This window comes from Calypte anna, chromosome 5A, assembly GCF_003957555.1.
Source record: "Calypte anna isolate BGI_N300 chromosome 5A, bCalAnn1_v1.p, whole genome shotgun sequence".
Lineage (NCBI taxonomy): Eukaryota > Metazoa > Chordata > Aves > Apodiformes > Trochilidae > Calypte > Calypte anna.
Window position 1 is genome coordinate 27,253,717 of NC_044251.1, and position 24,000 is coordinate 27,277,716.

At 37.1% G+C, this 24,000-nt stretch overlaps 2 protein-coding genes across 7 annotated transcripts; one reads left to right on the forward strand and one right to left on the reverse strand.

The window, feature by feature from the left end:
* Nucleotides 1-209: 209 nt before the first annotated feature.
* On the reverse strand, nt 210-3,622 carry NDUFB1 (NADH:ubiquinone oxidoreductase subunit B1). Its single transcript, XM_030451852.1, has 3 exons — nt 3,443-3,622; nt 2,300-2,444; nt 210-536 (listed from the first exon to the last, which is right to left on the reverse strand). Exons 2-3 carry the CDS (start codon nt 2,437-2,439, stop codon nt 500-502), a joined length of 177 nt encoding a protein of 58 aa, XP_030307712.1. The 5' UTR covers nt 2,440-2,444; nt 3,443-3,622; the 3' UTR covers nt 210-499.
* A 1-nt stretch (nt 3,623) lies between these two features.
* Nucleotides 3,624-19,593, forward strand: CPSF2 (cleavage and polyadenylation specific factor 2). 6 transcript variants are annotated; one of them, XM_030451847.1, is made up of 15 exons: nt 3,624-3,841; nt 4,369-4,552; nt 5,884-6,043; nt 6,135-6,240; nt 7,734-7,863; nt 8,207-8,322; nt 8,888-9,075; nt 9,496-9,786; nt 10,850-10,950; nt 11,279-11,479; nt 12,133-12,285; nt 12,903-13,128; nt 14,426-14,725; nt 15,678-15,812; nt 15,919-19,593. In XM_030451847.1, the coding sequence occupies exons 2-15, from the start codon at nt 4,404-4,406 to the stop codon at nt 16,009-16,011; spliced, it is 2,349 nt and encodes a 782-aa protein (XP_030307707.1). In that variant the 5' UTR covers nt 3,624-3,841; nt 4,369-4,403; the 3' UTR covers nt 16,012-19,593. The 6 variants fall into 6 exon arrangements, with proteins under 6 accessions (XP_030307707.1, XP_030307708.1, XP_030307706.1 ...); XM_030451848.1 differs by having other exon boundaries at nt 3,626-3,725; XM_030451846.1 differs by having other exon boundaries at nt 3,639-3,721; nt 15,919-16,424.
* Nucleotides 19,594-24,000: the final 4,407 nt, after the last annotated feature.

The window sequence follows — 24,000 nt, forward strand, 5'->3', positions numbered from 1 at the left end:
CACCCCACAGCCGGGGCAGGGGGTCCCGGGGCACCACCCTGCCCACCCCCATGGAGGAACTCCCAAAACTCAGACACGTTCAGACTCAGTTTAAAAAAATAAACTGTCGGCCGCCTTCTGGGCCTACGTTAAGTATCCTGTGAAGGCCAAGTCAGAAACGAGCTATTAGTATGTGAATCCTACACCACACAGAGCAATAAACACAAAAATTAATTTTGCATAGTTTTTTCTTTATTCTGTAGTTCTTCACGCTCCAGAGTATCACTTCCAAGGTCAAAAGTTACAGACTAATGGAATTCCTGGACACAGATTAGTTATGTCATTAAATCATCTTCCAAAGAGACTGGAAATTAAACTGCTATTGATGAAATGCAGGTGTCCTCTAAATAGATAGCCTTACATATTCTCTCAAGATAAAATCCAAAATCCTATTCTTTCAATATGGGAGATAAGATGACGAAACAAGTGAGAGTATTTTTATTTTGGCAGCAGCCTTTATTTATTTCCATGTAGTTTCTTCACCAGGCTTCAGCTCTCTGTGTGGAAAGAAAAAAAATAAACCAAACACCTATAATTAGGATTATTTTTTTTAAATAATTACTAATAACGTAATTATTCTACAACACCTTGATTTTGAGAGTCAAGTATAAATCTTTCTTCACAATCCTTGCCAGTTAAAACCTTTCAATAGTGATAAGCTCCCTCTCCCCACAGTTGCAAAAGATCAAGCCCCAAGTCTCACACCCTTCAGTGGCAGCACAAACCTGCGGAGCCTCCTCCAGGGGCTGCTCACCTAACGGGACAGTAACACTGCTACCATTACTCCATGCCATGCAGTGCAGTTTTTTCCCTGCTGTTTCACTAACCCTGTGGTCTAACACAGAAAGAGGAAAACTGATGCAGATGAAGTAATTAATCTAATTTCTCCCTGAGAACCCAGCCAGTAAGGCTGAACTGATTTGTGCATAAATTCATACCCTTCAGTGGAAACACAGCGGTTGCCAACATAAGCATTTAAAGATGTTAATTTTCTAAAACTTGGTTATTTTAAACTGACAAGAATTTAGAGAAGTATTTTAAATTTGAGAGAAGTTTGCTATAATACACTGAGAAGCTGAAAATCATAATTCAAACACCATGTTTCCTGCTGAAGTTTTTAGAGGAAAAATACTGTCATCATGACTAAGAACTTGACAGTAGTTAATCATTAATAAGCTTTGGAGAGCCAAAGCCTTTTCTAGTCATCTGAAAAATACCTTTTTCCAAATTATTTTATTTCAAATCAATAATTAACTGAAAATTAACTAGGAGCCAGAAAGGATAATTTTCATTTACAAACACTAAGATGCAAGACACTACATTCTCCCACCTGAAGCATCTTCAAGGACATGAAGAAAAAGAAAACTCATACCTACAGAAAATATCTTGGGAACTAATTCTTTATTTTTATATTAAGAGTACATTTTATAGCTCTGTTCTCCCAGTTAACATACATCTAATGTTATTTTGTTGGGTACACTCTTTCACACATTTTCCCCTGGCCTAATTTACAAACCTCACTAAAACCTTCTCATAGGTTTTCCTTGAAAGTATATTTTCTAGCAAAGTCTAAAGTCACACTTTTTTACCTTCAAGATTCCATTTCATTATTTCCATAGCAAACTTAACTTTTGTTTTAAAAACAGTGCTGGGTAGTAACAATTCCTATATGTTGAAGACTAAGTTAATGGACTGGTGGTGTGAATTAAGTTATAAACTTATTTTCTTACTGTTAATAACCCTGTCAGAGACAAAGTATAATGAAAGAAAATGGTTGACTTTTATTTAAGAGGACTTCTTCCTACCAACACAAGTTTCTTATATATTTGCATAATTTATGTTCACTTTATATTTTTGAACTTATGTAGTACACCCTTCTAGTAAGTTTATTTAGCTACGTATCAATGTCTAAGCATTCACTAACATCTGCATTTTTTTATCTTGCTTCCACAGTTAAAATTCAAGATCAATGCTTATGATTCACTGGTGCAATAAATTATTTTAAATAAAATATTTTCACTAAAATGTCAATCTGATATGAATTGCACATCCTTTCTTTCATTACTATGATGGCTCCTAAAGCCCCACTTTTCAGAACACTGAATCTTGAGAAATTTTCAGAGCTTTCTTCCCTTTAATACTTTGATAGTATCACCAGCTTTTTTCGTAATTAAAGACTCTCAAAAAGAACAGAGAGGCAATTTGCAAAATAACTGAATACATATATATAGACATTTATCTGAGGCATCAAAAAACAGACCTTCTATATAATAAACTCTTGTTTCTGAAGGCTGACAGTTTTTCATCATTCACTCTGTCCAAGTAGCATCCAATCACAAATCCTAAAGGAACAAGGATGTGAACCCAGTGATCACGCACGGCTTGAGCAAAATTCACCATGATTGCTAGAAAGAAAAGTAAAACAGATAAAAGTTACTGATAAACCTGTATATGGAAACTTGTTACACACCTGGCACCTTTAACCTTACTTACTAAAATCCTAATACAGCATAATAACCATAAAGGCCATGACTTTGTAAGAGACATGCTCTTCTCAAATCTATTTGCAGGTTTCTTAGAAATATCGTAACTATCTCTTGGCCCTGGGAAACACTATTCTAACCTAAAACACTAGAGAAATTAAGTATCTCAACATATGCACGGTGAAACAGCTTTGTGCAAATGCTCAGGAGTAATTCACCCATTAAGTAACTCTAACGATACAGAAGATGTTGTTCTGTAAAACATTACAAATGCATTATAACCTAAACTCACGCAGATGGACGTTTTACTGTCTGTAAAAAGACTGAAAAATAAACTGTACCCTCAGTGAGGAACTTTAAGATAAAGAAGAAAGGGCATTTCTAAAATCCAGCGAGCCTTTTCCAACCTCACTAACCAAAGCCACGTTAGTGTCTTGTTGGAAGTGATATGAGGCACCGCGGACATCATACACCTGAGTGCTCAAAAGGACACTCGAGTTACCGCGGACAGACACCGAGGGCGCCGTTCCTCGCAGCCTCACCGGCTCAGCTCACACCTCACCCGAGGGGCTGAGGGGCCGCGCTGCCCTCTCCAGGCCGCTCTCTCTGCCAGCCGCCATGGCGGCTCAGGCGGCGCTCGCGGTTCGGACCCACAGGAGGACCCTGTCAGCCCTCCCGGCTCCGCGAGGCCCGGTGAAACGCCACCCCGAACCTGCCTCGGAACCCGACCGTCCTCCGCACGCCCGTGCCCAGAGTGACAAGGGCGCCCTAGGGCCCCAGCGCCGAGAGGCGCTTCCGCCCGACCCTATGTCCCGGCCGAAGGGACGAGGGCAAAGCGAGGCGCTCCCGGCGAACGCTCCCGCCGGAATCCCGGAGAGCCCCTCTGGGCTGCTCTCCCCCCTTCCCGCCCCAGCCGTTACCGCTCCGCGCTGCCACCGGGACCCAGACAGCGGCCAGACCAAGGGCAACGGACGGATCGAGCAGGCCGGGACAACCCACCGGCAGCTCAGGGAGCGGGGGAGAACGCTCCACACCCCCGGCGGCCCTGGCGGTGGTGCCGCCCGTTACCCTTCCGCCTTCCCTGCCCCTCCCGCCGCTCCCGCCTCCCGCAAGATGGCGGAAGGTGCCGCACGGGAAGGCGGTGGTCGGCGCGCGCCCCGGTGGGCTTGAGAGAGGCCGGCGCGCGGGCGGCCCTCGAGGCAGGTAGCGGCGGCACCAGCGGCACCGGCACCGGTACCGGCACCGGCACAGAGCCCGCAGCAGAACGTCTCTCTGCCCTCCACCCCCACGGGGAGCCGCGCTCGGCCCGCTCCTGAGCTGTGAGAAGCCCGGCTTGTCTTCGCCCAGCTCGCCCTCCTCTTCCTTCTCTTCCTTCTTCTCCTCTTTCTCTTTTTCTTCCTCCTCCTCCTCCTCCTTCTGCTCTTCCTCCTTCTTTCTTATTCTTGAGGCAGGAGCGGGCTCAGGGCTCGCCCCCTTAGCTGCAGGCCCAGCCGGGAAGCTCACTCCCCTCCTCAGGGCCGTCCCGCTGTCCCGGCGGCGGGCCCGGTCGGGGCGCTGTGTGCCCCTGGGGCAGTCACTGGGCTTGGGAGCCGCGGGCCCTGATGCGCCATGTCCGGCAGCCCCATCCGGCCCGGGGGGAGCTGCCGCAGGGTGCGCTGCTGCCACTGAGCCCTTCTGTAGGTTGTAGAAAAAAACCTGACTAATAACAAGAGGACCTACAACAATCAAAAGTTAATAACTGAAACTTAATTTACCCGTTGTAGTCTCAGAAACCTACGAATTTAGATCTGAATAAATAGACTTTTCCTTTGGATTAGTCAATGAAACATCGTCTTCCCTTGTTCAGATTAGGTTTTTGGAGATTAACTCCTGGAGAGGAAGATGACATCGATTATCAAGTTGACTACACTTTCAGGGGTGCAGGAGGAATCTGCCCTTTGCTACCTGTTGCAAGTAGATGAATTTCGTTTTCTTTTGGACTGTGGCTGGGATGAGAACTTTTCTATGGATATTATTGATTCTCTAAGGAAGTAAGTTAAATTCATACACATTTTTTTTAAATAGGTCGTTTCCTCTCCTGAAAGTTTTCAGAATACCATGCAGTGGTTTGTGTATGGTGATGTTAATCCAGAAGTAGTTTTTTTGTGTGTCTGTTTTAAATATGTTTTGTATTAAGGGAATTTAACTGCTGAAAGATTACGGTAAAAATTTAGGGCTTTTCCTTGAATGTCAATAAAGAGGTACATCTAACTGTGGTTCTCAAGCTGTTCTGTGATTGGTTTAGGTTGGATGTTTTGGGTTTTTTTCATGTACATGACACAGAGCAGTTTATAAGAGACTGACCTTGGCTTTAAACTACTTCAAAATGGTTAACTAACTTTTTAATTAAAGAACCCATAGTGTGTGTGTACTGAATACAGTGGTTCAACTCTTGCCTCTTGTTTCAAGTTGAATACACTGCCAGTCAGGAAAACAGCATCTGTTAGTTATCCCTTCCCTGAAAAGAAATAAGCTTGTCTAGACTCAAATACTGAGCTTCTGTGGATTTACAGGGAGGATGCACGTGATGAATAAAAGGTTAGGACTGAAACCTGGAAATTCTGAAAGAAACTAGGCTTTGTAGTGTTTGCTGTTGGGTTGTTTTTTTTAATAGATCCACTTTTCTAGCATTGGCACACTAGTAGTGTTTCTTTTAACTAAGTGTTATGTACTAGGATAGCTTTGAAATTTTACAAGTCTCTTATCTGAGAAGCAAAGTCCCCTTTTTAACGGTAGTAAGTTTTTAGTCTTGTGTTCTTATTTTATTCAACGCTTTGCAAGAAAAAAATTCTTTTGTTTTTAAAGATAATAAACCCCCCCAAGTTGATGTTCCACTTTTCTAAAATTATGTATTTGATGTTTTTTCTGTTTTTAAAGAAGTATATTTTGATTTGATCCATGTCAATATAAGGTTTGTTGTATCTTTGGTCCTCTTTCATGGTCTTTCTCATCAGAAGAAAAGTTACAGTTTGTTTTAGGTTTTTAGTTGTATAAACAATTTGTAGTGCGTCTGCAGTGATAATGTTTTTGGTCTCTCTGTTAATGTACTCTCTCATACTAATACTTTCTCATACTCTCAGACTAATATGTAATCCAACTAAATATTAACGTTTTTATAATGAATAATTTAATATGGAATTAATGTGTTCCAAACCCTGAAATTATGTTTTCAGAAATTATTGCATTCTAAAGTACTTGAATATTTGAAAATGTTTGTAAATTTTGATTTTTAAAATCTTTGTTCTAAATATGGAGGGATTTAAGTTTTATATGGCATCATATATAACTCTTTCACCAACTTCTGCTGTCCATCTTTTTGTAGACATGTACACCAGGTTGATGCTGTTCTTCTTTCTCATCCTGACCCTCTACATCTTGGTGCACTTCCATATGCAGTTGGAAAAATGGGGTTGAACTGTGCCATTTATGCAACTATTCCTGTATATAAAATGGGACAGATGTTTATGTATGATCTCTACCAGGTATGTGGAGGTTGAAGCTTTCATACCCAACGTCTTTGATATGGCTGAATGCTGAGGTTCTTGAATGCTCTGTACTTCTGATTTGTTTTAGTCCCGCCATAACACTGAGGATTTCACACTCTTTACGTTGGACGATGTAGATGCAGCTTTTGATAAGATACAGCAGCTGAAGTTTTCTCAGATTGTGAACTTGAAAGGTAAAGTTTTCACCAAAGTTTCAATAAAGGACTTCTCATGACAGGCAACAGAGTCATTAAGAGTTAAAGTAACTTTTTGTTTGTTTGTTTTTTGAAGGGAGTAAATTTTGGAACATTGTGAATTTTTCGGGTAGAATGCAGTAGCCCTGTGCCAGTCTGAATAATTTGAACATTTGCTTTAGTAATAGTATGTGGAAATGGGTAGAATTTCCACTTAAAGGTGATGACATTCCAAAGCATATTTAGACATTTGTTTTTCTTCGGTGTTTTTGTAACTTTCATTAGAATTTGCTCATGTCTCTCAAAAACATTTACTGATGCTTTAGTGGTAGATGCCTCAAAACTTTTCAGTAACCAATAAATAAAGCTTTCTAGAGAATGAAGAAGTTGCAGAGATTAAGTTACAGCATTTGTATGGTTTAATGAGATCTTCACTGACTTAATGATAGTGTAGCTTATTGCCAGGCATCTGCACAGTTGGCAGCTTTTCACTTGTTGAATTTAAAGATCAGAATGGAAAGGAAAACCTGGTCTTGATCAAAGACACATACAAGCTGACCTCTAGCAGCTTGTCTCCAAGATGCAGTGTATCCCAGTTCCTGAATGCTGCTTGCCAAAATACTTGTCCTGTAGTTTGGAAAACAGAAATGGGATCCCATCCTTGAAAGACTGGTTAATCTTATTCAAGGTATTTGTAGCTGGGCTATGTGATGACAATTTTTTATAAATAATTTTAGTGAACAACTTTTTAAAAACAACTTTTTTCATATTTAATGGAATTGACTAGAAAAGACTTGATAGATGCATCTAAGATGATGCATGCTTTCATTATTCATAAAGCTGTGCACTGCTGTTTAAGTTAGTGGAATGCAGAAAAGTCAGTGAGTAATGGTCATGGGTGGTCTCATTGCACTCAGTCAAAGATCTAGGCCAGCACCAGTGACCAGGAGCAGCAGTGCATACAAAAAAAAAAAAAAAAAAAAAAAAAAAAGTCAAGTGCAGAAAAGGTCTGTAATCCCTTACTGTGGACAGCTTTCATGGTATTGTTTGACTTGCATGTGTGTCGTTTTGGAAAACTTGAAGTTTGTGTAATTTTTATGTGATTTTGTAAGCACCTGGACAGGTCATGATACAGTAAACATACTGTGCTGCCCCAAACAGGGGTCTTCCTTTCACCAGTGCACTTGTTTTCCTGTCATACATTTGTTATATAATTTACTGTTGTTAAGGTCTGTAGTTACAGCAGCTCTGCAGTGCCTCTGAGGACTGCTGGGAGGTGGAGGGATTCTGGAGGCAAAATAGAAGTGAATTGCAAAAAAGTGTGAAGGTACTGATTAGATGGGAAGGGTAGATGCACTGCTAGCTTTTCATATTTCACTCATTTTTTTCTCTGTAATAATATTGGTATTCAGTTCTTTAAAATTATTGTCTGTTATTCAGAGTAATGGATTTTAATACCTCTAATATACTTAAAATACTGAAAACTCTTGTAGGCAAAGGACATGGTTTGTCAATCACACCATTACCAGCTGGCCACATGATAGGAGGCACAATTTGGAAGATTGTCAAGGATGGAGAGGAAGAAATTGTTTATGCAGTTGATTTCAACCACAAGAGGGAGATGTAAGTCCAACGTAGCAATGTATTTCTTAAGACATCGTGTTAGATGTGCATTATTTGGTGTGTGATAAACAGGTATGGAAGTAGCAGTGCCTTTCCAGCTCTAATAATGCCACTAATTTTACTTGCATTCAAATTAGTCAGTTTGAAGCAGTCAGTTAGCTCTGGGATTCTATATTCTGCTGAGTTTTAGTTATTTGTGGATTTGAAGCTGGTAACATTGAGCTGCTGAGGAGTTTGTTTTCTGTATATGCAAACATCTGGAAAATAGCTATCCTTTTTTTTTTTTTTCTTTCTTCTCATAAAATATAAAAACAAAAAGTGAGAGTTCACCTTTTTTCCACAGCCACCTGAATGGATGTTCCTTGGAAATGTTGAGCAGGCCTTCATTGCTTATTACAGATTCATTTAATGCTACTTATGTACAACCCAGGAGGAAGCAAAGGGATGAACAGCTACTGAGTATGTACTATGTTTGGGCTTGCAATAAGTGCAGTGTGATTTATTAGCCAATGTAGATCCTTCCTCTATGAGAAATTAATCAGCAGCCAAATTAAGAACCTTTTAAAATTCAACCAATTTTAACTTATCTTTTGTGAATGGTACTGGTCCTGTAGGTTAAATATTGTCCTGAAAACAATGAACCATATTTGAAAATGGTGTATTTTACACAGTACCAATTATTCTCTTTTTAAGGGATTTTTGAATTACCTTCCTTGGCACATTCTTTTTTCAACTCCATTTTAGTGTTTGTTGTTTATTTGTTGTGTTTTTTTTAAATTAAAATAAAGAAAAAACCAAGAAAAATGTAGCATCAAGGCAGTGAGATTTTCAGAGCTACCAAGATAATTCCATCTACTTTTAATTTGGGTGGAAGTGTGGTTTCTCTTTTGAAGCTGAATTTATTTGGGTGTTCATTTCGCTTTTGATTTTGATTGCTAGTGTGACAGAAGGAAAAAAAAAGCCACAAATATTCTAATTTTTGTTTCAAAGTGTAAGTAGCTTTTGTTTTGTTTTTAATTCTTAGCTAATGTTTTGGAGACGTTACGAGGCGATGGAAATGTATTAATAGCCGTGGATACAGCAGGCAGAGTTCTGGAACTTGCTCAACTTCTTGATCAGATCTGGAGAACAAAAGATGCAGGATTAGGAGTCTACTCTCTAGCACTTTTGAATAATGTCAGCTATAATGTAGTGGAGTTCTCTAAATCACAGGTTTGTTTTGATTTTAAAATGCAATTGCAAAGATGGTAGTGGAACATGTATGCAAAAGTATCCTGCTTTTAACAGTAAAAATGGGTAAATACTGTGCATTATCTGTATTCTGCAGTGTGTGTTTGGGTTTCAGATCTTTGTATCAAGTAACACAATACTCCAGTCATTGATTATGTGCATGTTTCTTGGTACTCATTTCTATTTTTATCACAAGATTTGTTAGCATAGTTCATAGGTATTAAAAAAGAGGACTTAAAGTACCTGTTTCTGTGTTGTTTACACTCAGCTTTATTTTTGTACTTGCTGAGAAACACTGATGTAATCATGTGAATATTGCATCCTTGTATTTCATACTAGGTTTGTATGTTGTTGTAGAACTTTTATTCTTATAGCTGACTTTTTCCTTAATGCCCACTTTAGGTCGAATGGATGAGTGACAAGTTGATGAGGTGCTTTGAAGACAAGAGAAACAATCCTTTTCAGTTCCGACATCTGTCCTTATGTCATAGTCTGTCTGATCTGGCTCGAGTGCCTAGTCCAAAAGTTGTTCTTGCCAGTCAGCCTGATTTAGAGTGTGGGTTTTCTCGAGATCTTTTCATTCAGTGGTGCCAGGATTCCAAAAACTCTATAATTTTAACTTACCGCACTACACCTGGAACATTAGCACGATTCCTGATTGATAATCCTTCAGAAAAAGTTATAGATGTTGAGGTAAGAGTTGTCTGTGTCTCAGAAGCTTTTTACTGTGGGCCATCTGGGGTAATGTGAGCAAAACTGAACTTAATTTCCTTTTTATGTACTGAAAATACTTCCAGTGGTGAAGAGAAATTTGAAATGGGTATGTTGCATGTTTAACCAATTGTGGATAAACTTACATAAAGATAGGTCTTGTATTAGGAACTGCAAAATGTGTTTTGGTTGTGTGGCAAAATAAATAACCCATAGAGATAAGCATGAAGTTACCTTCAAATATTTAGACAACACTTTCCTTTATGTTTTTGTTAGAGCAGAAAACATTCAACTTGCAGTTGGCCATGGATTATTCTTGCTGGAAAATACTCTGGGTTTGGATGAGGGGAGAATCAACTCAAATTAGTATAGTATGTCCCATCAGAGTTAGAAAGATAAGCAAAAGCTAGGAATTAGGCTGCACTTAATTGTTATTCATGTTTTGTTTTCAGTTATTTATATACGGGTGTCAACTTCTCTCTGGTAAACATTGTGTATTTATGGGGGTCCCTCCAGTGCTAATTTCAGTCCTGATGATGCAGCTTTATTTTAATTTTTAAATTGGATTGGAAGCACTGATTGTAGTATTAGACTACTATTGGAATTCAGTATTTTCAAAGTAACCTAAAGTCAAAGTCGATCTTCAGAAAACAAGAAACAAAACTTACCATTGTTTTGTCTGCTAGTATGACTTTGCCAGGTTCTTCTGGTTTGATGTGACACAAAAATTAAAAAAAAAAAATGGTAATCTCAGAGTATTTGTGTTCACTTATTGGAGTTATACTTCCTGAAAGTGTTTAAGAGCTTTCTTTAAAGCTAGTTGATTTTAATACTTTTAGAAATTCTTTTCTGTTAAAATAGACTCTACTAAATGATAACATTGTTAATTGAGAACCAAGGTGTTATGCATTGGCATGGTGTTTTATATGTGACCATGCAAGTTGTACTTGCCCTTGATACTTAAATACAAGTATTGTCAGCAGAGTATAGGAAAAGCATTAAAGTCAGCTACTCATGATAATACTAATTTTAATTGTATCTGCAGTTGAGAAAACGTGTCAAGTTGGAAGGAAAAGAACTTGAAGAATACCTAGAAAAGGAGAAAATAAAGAAAGAAGCAGCTAAGAAGTTAGAACAGTCTAAAGAGTAAGTATATTGGCTGCTATGGCACTCAGCTGTGGTCAGCGTTGAGATTTCTGTGTCATTATTCTGCTGCTTCATCCATTTACAGGCATAAATGAAAATCAGCTTTGGTAGACTTGTCTGAGGACACTGAGGTGTTTGGAATGGTTGTCATTAATCTTTTGTTATGTTAGACCTGTTTCATCTGCTGTTGACTGTACAGATACACTAGCTCTCCTTGTCCTTGGTCAGTGTTATGTCAACTTTTGTTTTCTGGTCTGTGTGTTTATGTAGTTCTAAACCTGAAGAAAAAAAGATTGTGCGATTTCTTTTTTTTTTAATGTCATTTCAGGGCAGATATTGATTCCAGTGATGAGAGTGATGCTGAAGAGGATATTGATCAGCCAACTGTACATAAGACCAAACATGATCTGATGATGAAAGGTGAAGGTAGCCGTAAAGGAAGCTTCTTCAAACAGGCAAAGAAATCTTATCCGATGTTTCCAGCCCCTGAAGAAAGAATTAAGTGGGATGAATATGGAGAGATTATCAAGTATGTGTTAGTAATGCTTACAAACATGTGGTGGCTGTGCAATATAAAAGAGAGTAAAAATAAAAATGATGATTTTATCTCTTTTGCAGCACTGTTACATACTCTTCCAACTGCAGTAACTTATGAACAGTTAGGACAGTTTGCACAGGAAGCTTATGATAGGATTGAAGCTGCAGAGTGGTGATCCTGTGTTCACACCTCTTAGGGTGTGTTTCCACTCTGCTCTTCCTGTTTTTTTTTGTTTCTTTGCTTGTTTTATTTTTGTTTTGATTTTTTTTTATCCTATAGATTTTTTTTTTTAACCTGACTTTTTTCTGCTTTTAAATAACATATAATTTTGATAAATTTATAATGAGGGTAAAGAACATTAGAAAAATCTAGTGATACTTGTCCTATTTGCATTAGGAATACTTTCTAGAAAACATAAATTTACTACTACTGCCCAGATACCACATTTCTTTTTTAAGATAGGAAGGTGTTACTTTCCACATTGGAAAATGTGGAAGTATTGACAGCAAGTGTAAATAAAATCATTGTCAATAACAATTATAAAGCATCTCAGTAGTAATAGTCAGCATTGCTTGATTTGATATTCTGTAGTGCTTTGGTTTTATTGTAAGACTGTTAAACCCAAAATACTTTTCATTCTTTAGACCTGAGGATTTTCTAGTTCCAGAACTGCAAGCAACAGAAGAAGAAAAAAGCAAGTTAGAAGCTGGTTTGACAAATGGAGAAGAGCCTATGGACCAGGATTTATCAGATGTTCCTACCAAATGTATTTCTGCAACAGAATCCATGGAGATAAAGTGCGTGGCTTTGTTCTTGTTAGTTCTGCTAGAATGGTGGCATGGGTACAGTGCGTGCTGAGTGAAAAGCTAGCTTGAAATAAGAGTGTGGGACAGGATTTGCTTTTTGGGTTTTGTTGTGGGGTTTTTTTGAGTTGTTTTTTTGTCTCTTTGATTAGTTTTTAATTTAAATTTTTATTCCCCAGCCTATCCAAGTTAATTTTTTTACTGTTCTTCATGGGAGCACAATACAGATTCTTGTGGTTCTCTACTCTTAAGAAATTTGCAGTTTGTTTCCTATGTGATGGAAACAAGTGAAAGGAAGAGCAAACAGTAGAATAGTACGTTAGCTTAGATACTCAAATGGATATATATTGTGTTAAAAGAAGAACTTACTCAAATATGCTTATCTCTATGTAAGTGAATTTGTGGAGTGTAAAGTGTTAAATACAACTTCGTGCTGATATTTCATAATTCTGTATTTCACTGATCCATAGCACACCTTGGGCTGACAGATTTTGCTGATGCAGAATAATGTTAAAATACTGTGCATTTCTAAATGAAATATTTTGGAACACTTAAACATTTAATCTTTTAAGCTAAAAAAAAATTATTCTTGGGTTTTTAATTCAAACTAGAGCCAGAGTTACATACATTGACTATGAAGGACGCTCAGATGGTGACTCAATTAAGAAAATAATTAACCAAATGAAGCCGAGACAACTGATCATTGTCCATGGACCACCTGAGGCCAGTCAAGACCTTGCAGAATGTTGCAGAGCTTTTGGTGGAAAAGATATTAAAGTTTACATGCCAAAACTGCATGAAACTGTAGATGCAACCAGTGAAACTCACATTTACCAGGTAAGGTACTGGAATTTGCTTAGAGAGGAAAGAAAGAAAATCCATCACCTAGATAGTATCTAAGAATAAATATGTAAATTTAAGAGTAAGTTAATATTATAAATAAATAAAGACAGCCTTACCCTCCTTCCACCCCCAAAAAAGTTAATGTGATGCTTCTTGGAAAGTGAAGGTATGATAATGTGTTGCACTGAGTTAATATATTGCATTTAATTTTCATGGTTAAGCTCTAAATAAGAAAACTTGGTTAATTTCTGTGAACTACATGAAAATTGTGCATTGTCCCAAGTGTCAACTCTTGACATTATTAGAGGAAAGTTTCTGACATGTACTTTAGGCACTAGTCCTTTATTATTTCTCTCCTTTTAAAGTTAATAGAAAAACATTAGTAGAATAGTTCAAACAGGTATTTCTGCCTCATTCCAAAGAAAAATCTGTGAGTCTGTAGGAAGTGAAAGTTCCAGTTACTCAGAATCATGCAGTTCTCACAATCTCAACAGTGGTGTTTTCAGTGTTTGGTTTGTTGGTTGTTGGGGGGGTTTCTGTTTGTTTTGTGGTTTATCTTTTAAGCTATGAGGATTGCTAGTGTGTAAGAAATAAAACAATTGTGATTTTTCACATTATAGTTATCTGACTAAAATTGTCATTGCTTCATGTTTAATATTTTAGTTTAATTTTTAATACATATAAAGGGGAAATTCAGTCTGCATAGCTTTAGGGTTTTTTTCTGGTTGAAACTTTCTGAACAGATTAAGTATACATTAAGAGACATTTAATTAGAAAGATGTGAGTGGGACATTGGAATTCCAGTGTCCTTGGAATGGACTGTGCTGCAGATGGATAGTTAGTTGTAGTATTGTTCCTACAGCCTTGATTCTGCAATGGGGATCATGCACAATCTCATGTGGATAACAGCCTTTTATTTAATGGGTTAAGGTCCTGGAATGCACCAGAGGGTAACAGAATCAGAGTAACAGAAAGTTTTGGTCAGTTTAAAATCAGATATTTACAACATCTCTTCTTACAATAAAATACTAATATTTTAACCAAAAGAAAAGAATTTATCTCTGCTGCTTTTTAAGTGGATTATTGAGAAGAGCCTTATACAAACTAAATTTTGAAAGTATGGAATATCTTGCCTTGGTGATACCAGTTTTGTCCTTCCCCAAAAGAGTATATATGAAACCACTGTGGAGAAAGAGTGAGAGGAAAAGTGCTCATTTTTAACATTGCAAGTAGCAACTCTTGTCTGTATTTTCTGTCTAACTAACAGTACTTTTATTTCTGTGCAACTCAGGTCAGGTTAAAAGACTCTCTTGTAAGCTCCCTTCAGTTCTGTAAAGCCAAGGATGCTGAACTGGCTTGGATAGATGGTGTTCTGGACATGCGGGTTTCCAAAGTGGATACAGGAGTTATTTTGGAAGAGGGAGAGCTGAGGGAAGAGGAAGAGTCAGAGATGCAAGTGGATGTGCCTTCTTCAGACTCTAGTGTCATTGCACAACAAAAGGCCATGAAAAGCCTCTTTGGTGACGATGACAAGGAGATGTGTGAGGAGAGTGAGATCATCCCGACTTTGGAACCCCTGCCACCTCATGAGGTACAGAAATTATGCTTTTCTGGGCTTCTTTTTTGAAGAGCTCTCTATTTGTTTTTTTAATAGTGTTTAGAGGTTCATCCTGTGATCTTACGCAAATGAAAGCCTAGCTGAAACTGAATTTTTGTTTGGTTTTCTTCTTGTTAAACCTGGTAGTGTCCTTTGTTCAGTTTTTTTGCTTTGCAACAAGGATAATCTCTTGCATCCACTAACAGTGCCTAACGTAAAGTACTGTCTAATTGTGAAGATAAGATTTTAATAAGCACATGTCATATTTGTAGTTAGGACATGCATATTTGGAGATGAGATGGCATTTAGTAATTTTAGCTTTTAATGTATTTTCTATAGCATCAACAAAACATTCCATATACTTGAGATACAGATCTCTGAAATTCATATTTCTCTGCTTCTCTAGTAGTAATTTGAGAGTGAATGTATTTTTTCTGGAAATCAGTCTTTACTCTTAATTTAAAATACTTTGCATGTGAGTAGATATTATTTTATCTTTTAATTGAATGATTAGAGTGTCTTCTAGTCCTAGAATTGCTTTTTAAGATACTGTTGGACAGTCCAAAATGTAGTCTGATCTAGGAGCTAGATAAATGTGGGGCCAACTCTTAGCTTCTGTTCAGATTCATGACAACTGTCACAGAAGGGTGTACTGATCAGCAGTGCAGCTCTGTCCCTGGCATACCATGGCTTGGAAAAGGGGTCTTCAGTGACAACTTTCCATTTATCTTCAATATGTGAGCAAAGAAGGAAACTTTTCCTTTGTTTGATGCATAACTTCTAAGGCTTTCCTATCCTGTCTTGCTGCAGGTGAACAGAAATAGGATCAACCTTCTCATTTGTAGTCTTGTAGTCTAGGTCATGCTGCTGCTTAGCACACTGATGAGAAGATCTGTGGAAAAATGGAAGGCAGCAGAATTATTAATCTAGTGTGTGTTGTTTAAAGGTTCTTGGGCATCAGTCTGTGTTCATGAACGAGCCAAGGCTGTCAGACTTCAAACAAGTTCTCTTGCGGGAAGGCATACAAGCTGAATTTGTAGGAGGAGTGCTCGTGTGCAACAACCTGGTGGCTGTCCGCAGGGTAGGTGGTTTGCGTCTTAAACTCTTTGATAAATAATATTCTTGAAAGGAAATTAAGCTTCTCATGATTGTAAAGATAATAAATAGAATCATGTCTGTCGTTTCAGACTGAAACGGGGCGCATTGGATTGGAAGGCTGTCTTTGTCAGGACTTCTATAGGATAAGAGACCTTCTATACGAGCAGTACGCTATCGTCTAAGGAAAATGCTGCAAAGATATTTTTTCTTGAACTTTTACAGACAATGGAGTTTTCTCCCTATTTCAATTTTTTGTAGTTTTCTAATTTATATAGGGGAAACTGAATTCATAAAGAACAATTAACTTCCCTCAACATGTAAATAATCGCTCTTGTCTTTCTGTTGATACATTCCATGTTCCTGACTTTCAAACTGTTAAAGACTTGCCCTTTCCCATGTCACAAAATATAAATGTGTTTATGATTATGAACCCTTCTCAGAAAAGGTTCTGTTTGTCAAAACATGGTTTTGTTTCGTAGATCCCTGCCGAAGAGTACAAAATACACAAAAGTAATTCTTCTGTTCTAAAGTAAGATTCGATAAGGAACTGTGTGGGGTATTTAGTTTTGCTTTTTTTGGGTTTTGTGTGATCGATTTTGTTTGGAGTTTTCCTAAATAACGTTTGGGGGGGGGGGGTTTGTTTGTTTGTCTTTTAATGGAGGTTAGTAACATTTTTAATGTAACATTTTGAATAGCCAACCTAGGGCTAGACTACCTAAACTTTACACCAGTGTTAGTCTGGCTGCATCCTAGTGTTGTATTTGTTCCACCTTACTGATTTGTTCCAGAACATAATTTCATATTCCGTTTAAAGTATTAATCTGCAGGATCAAAAAATTACTTTGGGAAGTCACTCTAAGACTTGGTGATATTGTCAGGCATTTAAAATCCAGTAATTGTGCATTACAGAGTAACTTCAATACAGACTTATATAAAATCTGTAAGTGCTTGCTCTTGCAAAATTACACTGATTATGAAATATTTTCTGAGTTCTGGTTTTCATACTTTTAAAATGTAAAGACTTTATCCATCCACTGCTCTTTGTTCAAATTGCTATGGGCCAACTTCAGTAAGATCCTTTATCTTGAGATCTGAGTTCATGTAATGTATTTAATGCTTTTGTGCCATGTTTCATTCTAATTGCATGTTATGTGCAATTTGTCATTCTGGTTTACAGTGAGACTTACTATAGCAGCTGATGCTAGGAACTGACCTGAGTTTTTAGGTGAAGATGAGCACAGTTTGGGCGCCTTAATTTCTCAGAAAATAACTTATGCAAACAAATGTCCTCTTGAGACTTTAATACTTTTTTTCCCCTGCCTGTGTGTGAACCACCAGCTTTGGCAGTGAGAATTGCTTGCTTATTTTGACATACAACAATAATGTAGTATGTGATCTCTGTGTGTATGTTTAAATAAAACCTTTTGAAAAAGTGACAAAAAAAGCCCTGTGGGCTATCAATGGAAAGATAATCTACTTTGTGATTCATTCTTAACATAGTTTTCTATCCGAACTACAGACTATTTATTCTGTTTAATGTATTAACTTAAAACTGAAGACAGTGTTAAAAAACAAACAAAACAAACACTGGAAAAAAACCAAAACACCCATGCTAGAAGTATATACTGAAAATGTAAAAATCTTGAAAATTTAATGCTGAGTGAGAACATGTTTTGTTATACAAAATCTTCATCAAGAATGACTGAATGGCTTAATGCTTTTTTGTTGTTTTGTATTTGTTGTTTTTTTTTTTTTTTTTTTAACAGTGCGGAAAAATGTTTCTTTTCCATTATATTGACAGAACTTCACAGAAATGCTTTGGTTTTGTAGCTGTTTTGTAACAGTGCTATGTAAATCCATGTAATGCTGGGTGCTTGGTGGTGAATACTATTGTATTACTATTGCTGCTGATACTAATGAATTTTCATAAAGTGAGTTACTTTACATAATCATATTGGCCCTAGGACTTTTAACTTGAGGGCTCAGGATGGGCTGAGGTTGTGTATACCTACATGGAAATTTACAAGAAAAAAATCTGAGGAGATCAAACTAAAAATAATGCTGGTTTTGAGAAGGAGATAAAGTGAAGAAAATGTGATCATAAACCTTATGTAAGTCTTGTTTGGTTTTGGTTTATTTAACCCATTTACTCAAATTCAGCTAACCTTAACAAAATTTAATGTTATCAGTCTAGTGTGTTCTGAAAGAGAAGAACATCAAACTAGTGCCATGACTAAGAAGAGGCTCATGTATGAGCAAACCAGCTAATTCTTCCTTTTTTAGTGTCTTCAGCATGAATGTTGCTTGAAATCAGGCCTAGGAAGATGATATGCAAGGTGATAGTAGTCATCTGAGTGCTGGGAATGGCCAAAGCTGTCTTTCTGGACGATTCTGGTGGTGAGAGGTATGAAGGGGAATACAGGACATCTGTAGTAAAGATGCAAGAGGCTGCAGTGCTTTGAGGCAACTGTAAACCTTGGCTGTGCTTTTATTGCTTGTAAGTGTTGGGGAACTGATGCAAATTCCCATGAATCTGCAGTCAGTTCTTTATTGTTCTTTTCCATTTGTTTTTTGTTTGTTTTGTTTTGTCCTTAATTTAACTCAATTTAACTTGTCTCAAATTTTCAGATTTACTGATCTGATCTGAAATGAAAGACTCATTTCCCCTTATGTCCACAAAATGTCAGTGCTGCCATGGACCGTAAGCTGTATTTTCTGATTTCTGCATTTTCTTCATTAGTAGTTAAAATTTGAGAAGGACTACCATTTCCTACTCTTTGCTCTGTTACTTTTGTGGATACGAGTATTAACTTCTAGTTAAACCCAGTTTTGTTACCTCTTGACCATTTAAAAATATTTCTTGCTAAGGGGTTTGGAAAATTCCTATTCATCAGCTAGGAGTCAAGGGGGTGTGGAGACACAGGAGAGGCAGAAACTTGCCTTCTCCTGTCCCTGAACTCTGTAGGTTTTGTGTCCTCCTCTTCCTCTTCCATTGTATTAGGTTATGAAGATGTATTTCAAAAAATTAAAGGAAGGTAGAAGCAGTTAAAAAAAATCTAGAATTGTTAATCTGTTCCCATTGGCTAAACATAGCTTTTCCCTAAAATTAATAACTTTATGAGTCTCATTTTTTATCATTTTTCTTTGACACCATGTGCTGGAGTTGAGGTGAAGCTGAAGATCATTTCCCTGAACATTTAGACTTAACCAGATCCACTTCTCATAATATGCTGTTAATGGAAAAGTTATATACTCTGCATTCTGTCAGAGTAGCATTCCCATGAGAGCACTTAGGATCTATTTTTTAGTTAAACTGTCTTGGAAAGATGGGAATTCTGTGTTTGTACCAGCATCTAATTGCAGCCTAACACTCTTAATTCAAAATGCTTTCAGTGGCATTCATTTTCTTCAAAGTTCGTCTTTTTTTTTTCTCTTATGAATCCATGTGTATAAGTTTTATAATGTGCTCATCTCAGCTTTTACTCCAAGTATTTCTCGGAAATAATTCTGAACGGAATAGCTAATATGTTTTTAGCAGCAGTAACACTCAAATTGTCTAGAAAAATTGTACAATAATTGTTTGAAAGATCCTTGAAAGAAAAAAATGGAATGTACAACTTAGTCATCACTTAGTCATCACCAAATCTCAGTAGGACTGTCAGTTGTTTGATTTCTGTATCTCCTTGTGAAAGAAACAAGCTTCTAAAAAATGCTTTCTGATGACACTATGCAATGAACTATTCAAGTAAAAAACAAGTTACCCACATTTAGCCAACAAGTCTGTTTCTCATTTTTCAAGATGTGAACCTGAAAATGTTTTCATGGTGTAGATTATATATGAAAAATTGGGAGATGGGACATAGGAGAACATGGTCACCTGTTTTTGCAATTTTACCACAAGACTGGGGCAACAATTGTAGGTTATCCAGGTAATTATTTGTATGAAGATAGTATTTTTGTGTCTTCTGTTGTCTTTAGGGAGCTTGTTTAGGTGCTGTGGAGAAAAAGTCCTGAATGTTATGTGATCAATACTTCATAAATTATTGTCAGTTGCTTTGCAAGCCATAATAATGAACTATCCTTAAAAATCATCTGGAAATTGTTTTTTACCATTTTGCAGCTCTTTAAGGAGCTCCATAGCTGGCAGAGCATATTGCCCATTGCCGTGCCAGACCGCTTTGTGCTGTTGAGCCTAGCCATGGATCAGCAGTGTGCAACTGTATGAAGAGAGTAAGCATTTTATTCATTGCCCTTTGTAGAATCAATGAGTTAATAATGCATTTAGGGAAAGTCCAACCTGTTTTCTGAACCTACCAGGTACTTGTGTTGCGTTGTCTGGGTAGTTTAACCCTCATGCTGCAGGAATCTGTAGAGAAATTGTTCTTGATGTATTCTGGTAAAATTTCTATCAGTTTCAACATTGGGAGTTGCTCTGTATAACCTGCTTTTCACTTTTTATGTAATTTTATTATGCTTCAGTATTCCTTTCATAATCTCCCTGATTTTACTAATGCACAATATTGCAAATGCAGTATAAAACTAGTCAACAGACTTTAAATCATTTGTCTATCTCTAAACCTCTTATGCTGATTAAAAGTGTTAAGGCTATTAGTATTTTTTATGTAACTGGGTCTAAATTTAGTTTCTGTTGCAGTCAAAAACCACTCTGGTATTGCAAACCAGGATCCTAATCTTCCTCTCGAAGCTGATGGCAGCAGTCCTTCAGTGCAGTTTATTGCACTGCATATTTCCCTGTACTGGTGATGTGAAGAGTTAACAGTGAAAATTCATCATGGAAATTCAGTAGTGACTTTTCATAGTTATGATTTCTCCTCCAAGTGTCAAAATACAACTTGTATTGTTTTACTAATTCTTGACTTTTTAAAATGTGATTTGAATCGTCTGTAGGCTACTGCTCCATTGATTGGGAAGAGGGGAATGTTGATTTTTTAACTTAAGTTCAGTTTGGTTCTTGTATGGAGGAAGCAGAAACAACTGTCAAACTGGAAAAAGTAGAAATTGTATATGTAGTCCAAACTGAATAGCTGTAAAATACCTTCATGACATTACTGTTCGAACAATTTTATTGTTACTAAAAGCTGTGTAATTTCCTACAATATTGGGCATTACCTTTGGTCAGTCAAGATGTGTCAATTTTGCATGTACACAAGTTTTGTGTTATAGCTGACAGCTTGCTGTATAAAGCTAGCTTTAAAAAAAAAAAAAAAAAAAAAAAAAGGAAAAAAGACCTGCTTTGGTAATCAAGGTATGAGAATATATAGTGAAGACGTTAACAGCTTTGTGTTCAAGGAACCCATTGGAAAGAGTGAATATTTGACTAGTAGCCTTGCTGCTGTTTATATATATATATGTACAAATAAGTACCTTTAAGTTGATGTACAGAAATGGGTAATTTACATGATTTTTTTTTTAATGCAAAATTAAAGCTTATTTTTTAATGCATGTGTGCATGATCTTAAAAACAGCTAAAGACTACATTGTGTGAGCTGTATATACAGGAGTCAGTAGTTACATATCTAAGAACTTGAGTGCTTCACACTTAGGTGATTTTACTCCTACATTTGCAGGCTATTCAGCTGATTGTTTTGTAGGAAACAGCTTCCAAATTATACAGTTTTTCTATAATATATGAATGGAAATTTCCTTTTCTTGTCAGAAAATGTGCTCCAACCTTTTTGAAATTGTTCTAAAATAGCCCTTCTAGCTATGGGGGGAATATTTTTTCTTTAAAGTTGAGCTGCCTAGGGAAACTAATGATGTTCTTGAGACTGAGAATATCTGCCTTGGTATTCTTGGCTTGGAAGTAAGGTATGGATGGAGTGAAGAGCAAGCTTTAGACAATATGGAAGGTAAGGAGAAATAATGAAAACCGTGATGACATTTCTAGGGACATGTGGTTTTGTTTTCTTCAGGAGGTTTATAGATGTTTTATCATCTCTTCCCCTAGAATTATGCATGGGTTTAAGATTTGGGAGTGGAAATGGAGGTTTTTACTGGAAGATCTTTCAGTGTCTGTAAGTGTCGAGTGAGAAAGAAAGAATAGTTTGTTTTTCTTCAGCATAAGATATTAGGGTTATGAATAGCATAAGAAAGAGTGAGACTATTTCATGGATCACACCGCAGGGTCTGCAGGTCTAGGTTTGATGGCTGCCAGGTGGTGTATAAAATGTTCTGTCCTGGGTGGTTTGTCTTACTTGATTTAGAGTTTAGGTTATGGCTAAGGACAGGAATAGGGGAACCAGGGTTACAAATCTAAATTTTGTACAGTCTTATGGTGAAAGAAGCTAGAATGAAGCTTGATACTGATAAATACAAATGGAATCGAGCACCGAAGGCAAATCCATGGGTATTTTTGGCAACTGATGTCTTATCAACTTACATTGGGTTTACATCAACAGGAAGTTACAAGACTCATTTGTTATCTATTGATAAACTTTTAATACATGTGGCACTGCATCCACTGTCACTGGTCAAGGCCTTTGTGAGGGTTTGAATACACAACAGTAACATGTTGGACTAGATGGTACTCCTGCTTTTTTTTTTCATTGTAGTTACCATACCATTCTGCTGTTTAATAATTCATTAGATAGTCATATGCAATGTAACTATGAAATCCAGAATTAAAGGGAGTTTTTATAGTTGGGCTTTTAGTTATTGAAAAATCTTACTAGTATCCAATGATCTTTCTTTCTAAGATTGTATTTTAAACAATACTAATTTCCTAAATAATATACTTTTGAGAGCTTACTCTTGAGGTTTCTTACTGCAATTGCTGTTATTAATGATTTGAACTCTTCAGTGTGGAAATCTCAATCTAGTCACAGAATCTGTAGATGTTACAAAGACTCATTCAGTGTTTGAACCATGAAGTGTTTTGCTCCTGGAGGAACATAACTGGGGAAAAAATATCTTATTTTCCATGATTTCTGGTGGAATTTGATGTGTAAAATTTTAAAAATTAACACTTTTCAAAACATTGCATCCCTAGTGATATTATGGAATCTTCTTTTGATGCCTTGAATGATAAAATATCAAGGAAGTCCTCGATTTTCTTGAGTGCTCTTCATCATCTCTTGGGGCAATAGAAATATCTCATTTCAGGATCCTCTTTGCTAGTTAATACTAGCCACATCATTAAACAACAGGGCAAAAGGTACTGTAGCCCAGAAATGAAAAGTATATTCTCTTGCTCCAGTTAGATGAAAGTAACCTAAGAATTTCAGTGCAAACACTTCCTCTGTTTTTGAAAAGAAATCCCACTGCAAGTGCAAGTAATTGTGATTTGAAGAAAAAAAAAAAAAAAAAAAAAAAAAGAGAGAGAGAGCAATTGTGAAACCCTTTCTACAGTTAAAAAGAAAGAAAAAACTGGTATGGCTAACATAAGTGGAGACATGTCTTTTGTCATGCAAATCCAACTCAGATTTGTCTGCATGCCATGCCTGGGTGTGATGCCTTGCCTGCTGCCTTCATCCTGTGAGTTTCAGGCTCTGTGCTGCCATACCTGCAGCTTAGAGCTCAGAGCCTCTGCTCACGGGCTCAGGGCATGTGCTCTCTGTCTGGTGGTCTGAGGCTGGAGCTTTAAAGGCCACAGAAGGACATGTATGGTGTAGCTCAGTGTGGTCATAGTGATGCTTCTTAGGAGAAGCAGGATGTATGTGTGTCTGTGTGCCCAAAATAAAGTTTCTATTTGGGAAAGTACGTAGCTGGAACTCATGGTACTTTGGTGACTGAAATGGCGTTCTGTGTCTGAGCAAATTCCTCCATTTTAATCTTCAGGTAACTTAAAAAATCTTCACTTCTGATACCCTACTCAAAAGGGTAATTATTTTTTTTCTTTTTAAATCTCCTTTGTACAGAGATACTTAAAACCTGCAGAAAATATCAATTTGTTTTCAGTAGGTATTATTTTTAAAGCATGAGTTCCTTAGCAAGGGTTGGCAGCCTTTGAAACAGAAACAGCTATCAAGAGAAATCTGAATGAAACAATTTGCATAGCGATAGCAACCCAGTTTTGGTATATATGCTAAAACAAATCTGCAGGCGAAAAAAATATCCCAAATCTAGAACAGATAAATCTGAAGTAAACCACCAGAGGATTTTTCACAATTTCGTGTCAAGGAATGCTGAAGTGTGAGAGCTGTTCTACTTTA